Source organism: Pteropus alecto, unplaced genomic scaffold (assembly GCF_000325575.1).
Source record: "Pteropus alecto unplaced genomic scaffold, ASM32557v1 scaffold10, whole genome shotgun sequence".
Classification (NCBI taxonomy): Eukaryota; Metazoa; Chordata; class Mammalia; order Chiroptera; family Pteropodidae; genus Pteropus; species Pteropus alecto.
In genome coordinates this window covers 4,908,600-4,919,849 of record NW_006431210.1, presented here as the reverse complement: position 1 = coordinate 4,919,849, position 11,250 = coordinate 4,908,600, and the positions used below count along the sequence as shown (strand labels likewise).

Here is an 11,250-nt window from a genome sequence, read left to right as displayed (position 1 = left end):
CTAGCCCACACTTACTTAGACTGTTGGTAAGGATATGCAGATGCATGTTCACTGGATGTGTCCACTGCTATTTGTTGCTGCTGACCACTGGTGTCCTGGGATGAAGGTGCCACTGTCTGGGGAGAGGTATCAGCAACAACACCCTAAGGAAGAAATTAAGAACATAAAATCCTTATTGGCTTCAACAAAGAGCCTAGACTGTAGAGATGGACTGTACTTGGCTAGAGTAAAATTGCATTCTACAAAAATTGCAATTTTACTCTACTTGGCTAGAGTAAAATTGCATTCTGCTATGTGAAGCCACACAATAAGCACTCAAAGGAAAAGTACAGAGCATATTTGGATAAGAGCTGAGAAACTCACCTCACTGTGCAACCAAGAAGCCTTGCCATCAGAAATCCTTGGAGCAAATGGTCATAAAATCATATTGCCCATACTTAGAACTTTTAAACCATACTTGTATACCACAGAAAATATAATTTATTAATAAAAAATTCATGCAGGATTCCTATAAAAATTGTATATGCAAGCATTTTCCTGGGGGTAACGCATTGTACCATGTCTATATGATCTGGCAAAACAATGAACTCTGACCTTAATAAAAATCTACATCAAAGTTTGAAATTCCTTTCAAAAGATATTGCTAACTAGGTTTTTCCTTTATCAATTTGATTTGTTTTATTTTGTTTTGTTTTCTACAACATAAACTGGAATTCATTTAGAGGTTTCAGAAAAAGAAATAAGTTATCCTCCAGTTTGATTTGTTCCTCCCCGTACCCTTTCACTCTTTTGTTCCTCACAGATACCGAGAATGAACTTCTAGAATTGGTCATCATTAGAGGAATATGTTTGGCTCCCAGAGAGGCATAGGTGGTTTTATTTGGTAGTTAGTAGTCCTAAAGAAGGCATCTATCTAAATATATAATCTACTGGTTTTACTTACAGCCTTGGACACCTGCGGTGATATTGGGTTTCAAAGGTCTTTGGTCAACTCTCTGTCACTGACTAAAGTTCCCTGAAATTGTTCCTTAGAATTTAAAAATTCTGCCTGTATAATTCAATCTCCACCTCCCCCCACCCCCAATATACTATTTGATATTATGCACTTTTCTGAACCTCCCACCAGCATTTACTTGTATGAATACTGGTGAATTTTTAATGAGTGTTTCTACATAGAAAAAGAATAGATGTTTTCCTTATAAGCTTAAATTCAAGATAACATATCAGAGTGTACTTACATTTTTCTTAGTGGAAGATTTCTTTTAAAATCCCAGATTTAACTTTAGTTAGACTGTTTCAAATAAGCCACACAATCAAATGTGTCTCATGCATCTCATTATCTTAGAGTCATCAAAATGCTCAAATTCTATAGATAAGCATATACCTTTGGTGTTGAGATAGAAAAATGCAAGTATGTGGAAGACATTTATGTTTAAAGTACCTAGAATGACCACATTCACAATTTTCTCATAGCCTAAATGCTTTTTGATAGCTACATATAACAAATGTGTTCTAATCACAAATTCTTAAAATTCTGAAGTTTATTAAAATCGGATTAATACTGACACATTCTTTGGGGGCGACAGGTCTGGAACACATAATAGATTTGAAAATTGGACCTCTGTGGTTTGCTAAATTACATGATAGTGTCCTCTTAAACTACTGTTTTTTTAAACCTTAGTAGCAGCAATAATTTGTCAAACATCAAATGGACAGATGGACAAAGAAGATGTGGTATATGTACGAAATGGAATACTACTCAGTCATAAAAAATGAAATATTGCCATTTGTGACAACATGAATTTTGAGGGTACTATGCTAAGTGAAATAAGTCAGACAGAAAAGGACAAAAACCACGTGATTTTACTCATATGCGGAATATAGAACAAAAAAGAAATAAACGAACAAATAAAACAAAAACAAACTCATAGATACAGACAATAGATCGGGGGTTATCGAGGAGACGTGGAGTTGAAGGAGGGCAAAACAGGTAAAGGGCATCAATCATGCGGTGATGATGGAAACTAGATTTTTGATGGTGAACGCCATGTAGTATATACAGACATTGAATTACAATGTTGCATAACTAAAACTCGCATACTGTTATAAACCAATGTTACCTCAATAAAAAATGCAAATTCTGATTCACTAGGTCCGGGTCGTGTCTGAGAGTTTGCATCTCTAACAAGTTCCCCAGTGATGCTGATGATGCTGGTTCAGTGACCATTCATTGAGTAACAAGGCACTAGAGAACTAGCTTATTCAGATAATTGCAAACTTCCCTCCCCCCCATTTTATGAGTGTATCCATGGTTAACATGTGATGGGGTAGTGACTTGGTCTCTGATCTTTTCTCTACATATGAAAATGACAATTCTCTTATACCTTTATAGCAAATTAGTTTATTTTATGTGCAAAGCAAAACAGGCATGTCCAAGTAAAAGCACATACTTTCATATACTGCTCTTGAAATTTCAAATTTTAGATCAGCACAAAAATCACACGATTCCTTGGGTTACAGGGAACCACAGTACGTGCAGTTGAGATTTATCTCTTCTACTCTCTTTCTATAAGACAGAGACAAACTTACTTCAATAGAAACAGCTGTCGGAGGCACAGGCGTGTACTGGGGAATGTAGGTCCCTTGCATAGGAGCGGCAGCAGTCATATACTAGAGGGAATGAAAGAAAAATGCAGGTGAACTTGGGATTGCAACCAAGGAAAAAAGCAGATATCACACGAGACTGCCATAGACATGTAGCCCATGGCCAGTGCATGATTAAAGTTAAACTCTATTTTGACCAAAAATAAGGCAGTTCCTTCCTATCAGCATGGAATGCCCTTGCTTACTGATTCAGTATCAACAGCAGCCCACCTCCACAGTATCAGTACAAGTTAATTGACCGCCATCTCCTCACTTTGTCTTTTGAAACATTCTATATCAGAGCTCAAACATTTCACTTCCATATCTAAAACATAAACTCCATGAGGACAGGGATGATGTCTGTTTTTTTTTTTCTCCATTTTATTGCCAGTACCTATCACATAGTAGGCTCTCAACAAATTATTTGTTGAATGAATGAATCATATTATTAATACTAAATTCTTGTCTAAATAAAAGTAATGGAGGAATAATGCAAGAAACACTTATGCAGCAACATTCAGAATTGGTAAATGCCATCATTTTGTTGTTTTCACAGCACTATGATATATACATGTGAAATACAGTGTTGCAGATAATGTCGATGTCTCCTTTGTTCACTTCCCCCATTCAACTCTCATGTCACTCTTGGTATTTCCTTTGCAACTCCTTGAATTCTCCAAATTTTCCTCATCCGGATAAACAATGAAACATTCCAATTATTTTTTTCACTAAGTTGTAGCATTAAGAAAAATATGTTTTCGAGATAACATGTAGTTTTGCAATGAAGGAAGGGAGCCCCAGAAAAATTATATGCTCGCCTACATCGATATACAGTATGACCCATTTCCTATTTCTAATACACATTCTTTTAATGAAAATGAAAAGTTCTAGTCTTTGAGAATGAAATTTTCTATAGAATCAACTATGTTTCTGACTTTCTTAACTTGATTAACATCACAAAACTTGAGAACCAGAACTATCTATTGAAGAAGACAAGGTTTCTCAATTCACAAAGGTTAGAGAAAGAATTTTTATGGAAAATCACAAGCCTCTGATTTTTTTATTCTCCTAAATTTGCTGAGTTCAAAAAATAAAGGCCATGTATAAATATGCAAAACTTAAATTACTATGTTTTTCATATCTTGGTACTTTCAGTATCCAAAAGGCATGATGATTCTGAATCAAAGGAAGTATCTGAATGGAGACTAGCTCATCAGTTGTTGTTATTCAATACTGGTGAAGAATTATAGCCATAAGGAAACTTTGGAATATATATATCGCCATCCTAAACTAAGCACTGTCCTACTGTAGCTATTTGCTAAAAATAGAGACAGCCATAATGAAATCATGCAAAATCAAACAAACTGAACTGTTGTCTGTAATCTATTTGTTGCTACTAACAACTGAGTGCAATTCATAACTATATTAAACAACCTTGTAACTTGGACCAAGAGCAATTATTTGATAGGCCTGGTGATATTACCAATTTAGCTTTATAGTTGAGAATCATCAGAGATTTCTGTGCTTTGTCTTCTACTCTCACAGCATTCATCACTCTTCTATTAAAATTGTCCAGACTATCATCTCTTTAAAGGCATGGGCCATTTTACTTGTTTTTGCATCTTCCAACACACTATACAATGCCTAATTCTCAATAAGTTATTGTTCAATGGCTGAATAAAAGGATATGAGAAGAAAGTCTTCCATTTCTAATTACAAATCTTGCATGCCTCCTAGCCGGAATTAATAATTATAATGAATAATTGGTAATTCTGAGTTCATTATAGATATTAATTTCACCACCCCCATAATGTGTTTATGTAATGTTAAAATAAGTACTTTAGCCAACTCATGTCCTTATGTCCTTAAGTAGTTAATAGGTATTCAGGTATCTTATTGATATCGGTTTTTAAAATAAGTACAGAACTCCAGAGTCACTTTTCAGCAAATATTATCTGGCATCTAGAACCCTATAGCAGGTGTCTGCATTGCCAAAAATAACGCTGTCAAGAGTATGTTGAGGTTAATAGTCCTCTGACCATTTCAGAAAGGTTGCTTGCCTATGTTATAGAGATTTTAAAAATCCTTTGTTTAATATTTCCTACAATGTGTTTTTTTAGAATGCTACTCACCTGAAAAGAAAACTATGTTCCAATGAATTTGAGCAAAGTTGCATAATATATTGTCTTTGAAACTGACATATAATAAAAAAAACTCTGAGAAACCATATTTTACAGGAGCCTAGTTAAAGGTGATTAAACCAGCACTTCTAAAATATTTTGTAGGACCTAATACTTTTGCTTAGAACTAACATTCTAAAGAATACTTTGGATTTTTTTTTTTAATTGAATCTCAAAAATCCTAATAGATTTGTAGCCAGTGGGAAATATAGTTACCAACTATGAAATTATCTAAGCACATAATCAATGCCATACCTGCTCCACTGTCTCTATCTCTAAGGCAGAGGTTCAGTGAACTGGATCTAGGAACACGGCTTGGGGCCACACAGAGCAATCTTCACTAGCTCACAAGAGAATCCACTGCATTCTTAGACCTCTCATGCCAAACTAGAGTTCTCAGGCTGTCTAGTTAATGAAAAGCATATTATGTAATTCTTAGCTAAGCTTATTCAAATGACTCCCAGTTATTCAAAACCTCGTCTGTGTTTTGTTCAGTAAAACTGCATCAGTAAATTTTCATGCCTCCTACAGCATTTGATGAAGTTGTAAACATGACCTAAACTGAACTGCTCATGGCATAAATTCACACTCCTTTTAAGACTAATGTGCGTTAGGCCAAATGGTTCACCCATTTTACAGATTGAGAAACTGAGACCTACATACGATGGGAATAAAGTCCAGTTCTTCTGACTCATAATACAGAACACTTTTCAGTCTATCTCATTATCTTTGAAATTAAGTAAATAAGGTCTTAATAGCTTCCTTTTGATCATTCCTGTGTAATATATATATATATATCTTGTTTTTTTTTAAATTAATGAGCTTTAATAACTCGAGTTCCATTTAAGAAATATAGAATAATATGCCTTTGATTGACATTTTATTATCATTTAGTTTCCATACATTCTTTATTTTACTTCATATTCACAATACCTAATTTTCTTCTAGGAGGGCTACCCCATGTGCTTAACTTATTTCATAACTTAACTTGCTTTTATACTGCTCTTCTGAAGAGAACCAGTAGAAATTTTATAGTATAAATGAGATCAGTTCAATTCAATGCATTACGTGTGTATCTTTTAATAAAAAAAAATCTTTCTGGCTGCTTTTTTTGTCATGGAAAACTAATAGACAGAGCTTGAGAACCTTGTTTGAAAATTAGGAATAGACATTTATTTTAAACAAGTCAATGTTATGGAGTTTTACTCCCCGTAAGACTATTATCTCTGAATAAACTTTTGCAATTAAACCCTTTTCTAGTAGACATATTTTCTAAGGTAAAGCCTCAAGAAGTGACAGCCTTGTAAAATTAGGAGCAACTGCTTACAGGAAATAGCTACAGCTCTGTGTAAGATAAACTCTCAGCTTTAGGTAATTGGTGACAAATAACTCTAAACTTTCTCTGCAAGCTCAGTTTGATTTCCTTGAGAGCACAAATACACTACAGTCAGACTTAATAATCCAGTCTGCACAAAAAATTGCTTAGATCTGGGTCCCTCGGAATCTGCTTTTGTTTTATACAGCTAGCAAATAACGTAGGACTAAGAGAAGAATCTGTGATATAAAAAAACCCTGCTCCTTTGACTTGATAAATTCCCATGGATTGCTTATTAAAACCACAACGAGAATGGATATAAATCCTTTAAGTTAATTTCTTTTACTATTTCTCAAAATCTGCCATAATTCTTTCATGAGTACAGATTATTTGCATTATTTTGATATGATGACTGATGGGAACCACATTACAATGAGATGATATAGATAAAATGAAGATACTCATACAATATTTCCCAGTATTATATAACTAAAAGTTTGACATTAATAAACAAATTTTACTTTTTGATAAACAACTTGATGATTTTACATATTCTGAAAGCACCAGATTTTCACATGTAAGTATGAAGGGACCTGAATAGCCATTTTCAAACCCACAGAATAAATTCCAGACTCCGTCACTTGTTCCAAGAAGTCTAGACACTGCATCACCAAGATAGTTACACAAAGAGGGGGTGGGGGGAATGGTGAAATTGGAGAGGAATTGTGTTTTTGTCTATTTAATTTGGGACAAACCGTTTCTGTTATGGGGAATCACTGACTATTTCCAAGAAAATAAAGAAAACTCTAAATTTTTATTTTTGGATTTACTTTCTCTTCCCCCACCAAAGTAAAACAAATCAAAAATGTTTCATATATTTCTTGCAAAGAAACTTGTCATTTTCATTATTTGTAGATCAAAGGAGGGCAAGACAGTTCCCAAGTTTCAACTGGAATTTCCTAAAATAATTTATTAAACTTGCTCATTTGAAGTTATCATGATACTATTTAGATTGTAAATTGGTGCTTCTAGCCCTTGCTATAAAATTCATGAATCTGCTTAACAAATTTCAGCAAGGAAAGCTGTCCAGGTTTTATCAAACCTAGAAAGTCAATGTGAAGGATACAGGAAAGTTTTGAAAATGAACCTCAGAAAGAAGTTGAGCAGAAAAAAATAGCAATTGTGGTAGATGATGCTAACAGCATGCAGTGTGAATTCTTTCAAGATCATCTAGTACAAAGTTTCTTCTAATAAAAGAAGTTTGTGGATAGAGGGAACAATCTAAGTAATGATTAGTCTAGGTTGGGTGAGTGGCTGAAGGAGAGGCACAGCGTTACCTCAAGTAGAGGTATTTTACAGTTTTGAGGGCCATATTTCTTGGATTTGTTGAATTGTATAATCTCAGTTGGGGATCAATACCAGAACTGGGGATGGCAAATTAGTATCATTTCACATGTTTGCTTTGACTAAGTCGTAATAATAACTACCTGGAGTGTAATTCTAAGAATGCCTTCTAAGTCTTTATGCTAATGAATAAGAGACTATCCATAGAGAAGAAGAGAGCTGGAGAGATTCTCCTTGAAAGAAAATAATGACCACAGAGTATGATAAGGCCAGCCTCCTTTCTGGACCCTTTGCTCAGTTCCTCCTATGTCCTTTCTATTTCCGCTAATGAATGTTGGAGAATGAAGTAGAATCTCTGCCTAGAATAGTAATAGTGTATGCTTTCACGTTAGTATTAATTTTAAAGTATATTATTTACTTTTTTTAAGGTATTAATATAGAAATGACAAAGTAGACAGTTGTGAGTAGTAGAAATAACTATCCCTGAAGAGTAGGTGAAAGTGAATACAGACAGCATCATATACTTCACACATTAGGAGTAAAAACACTTGAAGAGAAAAGGTCAGTTAGTGGGCTTGATAGAAATGGGAGCCCAAAAGTCTTAGGAGTATGTGGCCTATATTGTCCCATCCAATTCCTCAGAATAGTACTGAACATAACCCACAGAAAGGTATGTATTATATTATTAAACAAAAAATATAGATTGCCATTGTATTCTAGGGTGTGGGCCATTTGTTGGTGGCATACAACAAAAGAGAATAATAAAAAAGACTCTTGGAGGTTGTTCTCAGCTTGGAAATTCACAAAACCTCATCTCCTGCACAACATTGAATAGTAGCCATGCTTATGTGATCACAGGCTATGGAGGCCTTCAGCTTTGCAGAGAAAGCAATTTTCATGAATGTATTGGAAGAAAACAAAGCCCATTAGGTTGGAGCATGTGCACAGACCATTGTGGTAGCTAAAAGATCATACTATGGAAATATAGCTGATTAAGAAATTGTGTTTTAAAATTTGAATTTAAAACAACTCTACACAGACACTATAAATTCTCTCCTTCCCGATCCTCAATTGTGTGAGTGTGTGTGTGTGATAGGTTACATAAAATTTAGAGAAAGTTGGGTCAGAGGAGAAATCCAGTGGACAACAAAAACAACTCAGGAAACAAAGATACATCAGTCAGAAAAAAACTAAAAACTAATTGTACATCAGATTTTAGAATGGAGGCAACTATGAAAGCCTATTTACAATGGAATTCATTCAATAGAGAATGGGAAGTAAGAATGTAGAAAAGATAAAAGGATATTATGAACAATCTTATATTTATAAATTTGACAACTTAGATGAAATAGACAAATTTGTCCAATAGTACAATTTAGCAAAACTGACACAAAAAGAAATAGAAAATCTGAACAGTTCTTTATCTACTAAAGAAATCAAATTCATAATCCAAAATCTATGCATAATAAATTATTCAGCTTCAATTGGCTTTTCTGGTTAATTTTCCAAATATTTAAGAAAGAAATAATACCAATCTTGCATAAATTCTCCCAGAGAATAATAAAGAAGGAAAACTTCCGAACTCATTTTATGAAGCTAGCGTACTCTTTAGACCAAAATTGACAGAGACATTACAAGAAAGAAAAACTACAGAAACATCTTTCAGAAACATCTATATGAACTTCCTAAATAACATTTTAACCAATCAATTCAGTGATATATGAAAAAGTCCATGTCCAAGTGGGATTCATTTCAGAATTACAAAGTAGATTTAACATTTAAAAATCAGTCCACATAATTCACCATATTGAAAGAATAAAGTAGAATATTTCAAAAGATTCAGAAATATCTTCGATAGACTCTAATATCTAATATCTAATATGAGAAAATATCTTGATATACTAAGAATAGATGGAAACTAGAAACAAAAGTCTATATACAAAAAACATAGAACTAGCACCATAGTTAATGGTGACATACTGAATACTTTCTATTTGAATTTTGGAATGAGATAAATATATCCAATATCATCTCTTCTAATAATTTTTTGGAGGGTCTAGACAGTATAATAAGACAAGAAAAAAAATGGAAGTCATAAAGGTGGAAAAAACTGTCATTATTCATAGATAACATGAATAATAGGTAGATATTCTAAAGAAAATATTTTAAAAACAATTATTTTAATTAATAAGGAAATTAAGCAAGGTTGCTGGACACAAGTCAGTAAAAAATGTATTTGTATGTGCTGAAAACAGACAATTAAAAATGAAATTTAAAATACTATGTAGATAGCATCAAAACTCTGAGAAAAGGCATGAAAACTACCACACCGAAGATTAAAAGACATTGCTAAGAGGAATTAAATAGAGAGATATATCATATTCAAGGATTAGAAGACTCAATATTATTAAAATGTTAATTCTTCTAAAAAAAAAATCTATACATTCAATGCTATTGCAATGAAAATACAAGCAGATTTCTTGGTAGAAAACAAACTTTAAAATGTATATGGAAATGCAAAGGATCTAGAATATCCAAGACAATTTTTTGGGGAAAAAACAAAAACAAAAAAACAAAGTTGGAAGATGCATACTACTAGATATTAAGATGTATTAAAAAGTCACTGTAATTAAGATTGTGTGGTATTATTGCAAGAATAGAAAAATAGACCAATGGAACAAAATAGAGACACTAGAAACATACAAATACAGCCCCATGATTTGAGTGTCGCTGTAATTCAATGTGGAAAAGAATGGTCTTTCCAGTAAATGATACTGGTTCAGCTGGATAGCTTTATAGAAAAAAATGATCCCTGATCCTTACCTCATGTAATATATAATATTAATTTCAGATAGAGCATAGCTGTAAATATAAAAGGTAAAATAATATGGCTTTTTGAAGAAAATAGGTGATAGGCTTCATGATAGTGAGAATAGCAAAGATTCATTAAACATGACTCAAAAAGAAGTAATCATAAAATAAAAGATGAGAATTGGGCTTCATTAAAATTAAGAACTTCTAATTATCCAAAGGCTAAGGGAAGATATTTATAATACAAATATCTGATAAAGTTTGTACACAGAATGTATTTTTTTAATCCACAAATCAGTAGGACAGAAAAGCCAATTTTAAAAAATAAGTTTAAATAATCTATTAATTTACACAATGACTTCAATGAATCTCCAGGAAAGTATGCTGAGAAATTTTTTTTTAAAGTTTATATATGTTATAATTTCACATATATAGCATTTTTATATGACAAAATTTTAAAAGCAAAATACAGAGTAGTGGTTGCCAGGGATCAGGGATGGGTGGAGGGGAGTTACAGGAAAGCAGGTATGGTTATAAAAGGGCAACAGAAGAGATCCTTGTGATACTGAAACTGCTCAGTACCTTGACTGAACATTGGGAAGGTGTTACATAAAATCTATAAAGGCAAAAAATTGTACAGAACTTAATACACATGCAAATGAGTGCAAGTAAAACTGAGGCTATATTCGTAAGATTTATGGATTGTGTCAATGTCAATATCCAAAACTATTATACCACAGTTTTGCAAAATATTGAGAAAAACTGAGGCAATTGTACAGGAGATCTCTCTATATTATTTCTTACAACTACACATGACTCTACAATTTTTTCAATAAAAAGTTCAATAAAAACAAAACAATAAATACATATATGTGTGTGTGTGTGTGTATACATATATATATATTAACTCAGACACTTCTAGAAAGAGAATATCTAAAAATCAAATGGCCAGTATAT

The 11,250-nt window shown here is 33.0% G+C and overlaps 1 protein-coding gene across 15 annotated transcripts in view; it reads right to left on the bottom strand.

The window, feature by feature from the left end:
- The window catches only part of RBMS3 (RNA binding motif single stranded interacting protein 3), a 631,961-nt gene that overhangs the window by 11,390 nt on the left and 609,321 nt on the right, over positions 1-11,250 (bottom strand). For 11 of the 15 annotated variants that reach the window (XM_006905714.3, XM_015597384.2, XM_025039137.1 and 8 more), the window contains 2 exons: positions 2,590-2,670; positions 16-143 (listed from right to left, as the gene is read on the bottom strand). In XM_006905714.3, the coding sequence (XP_006905776.1) occupies positions 16-143; positions 2,590-2,670 (209 nt within the window). Of the gene's footprint in view, positions 1-11; positions 144-2,589; positions 2,671-11,250 lie in introns of those variants that run through there. The other 4 variants (XM_025039144.1, XM_015597368.2, XM_015597380.2 and 1 more) reach the window with 1 other exon arrangement.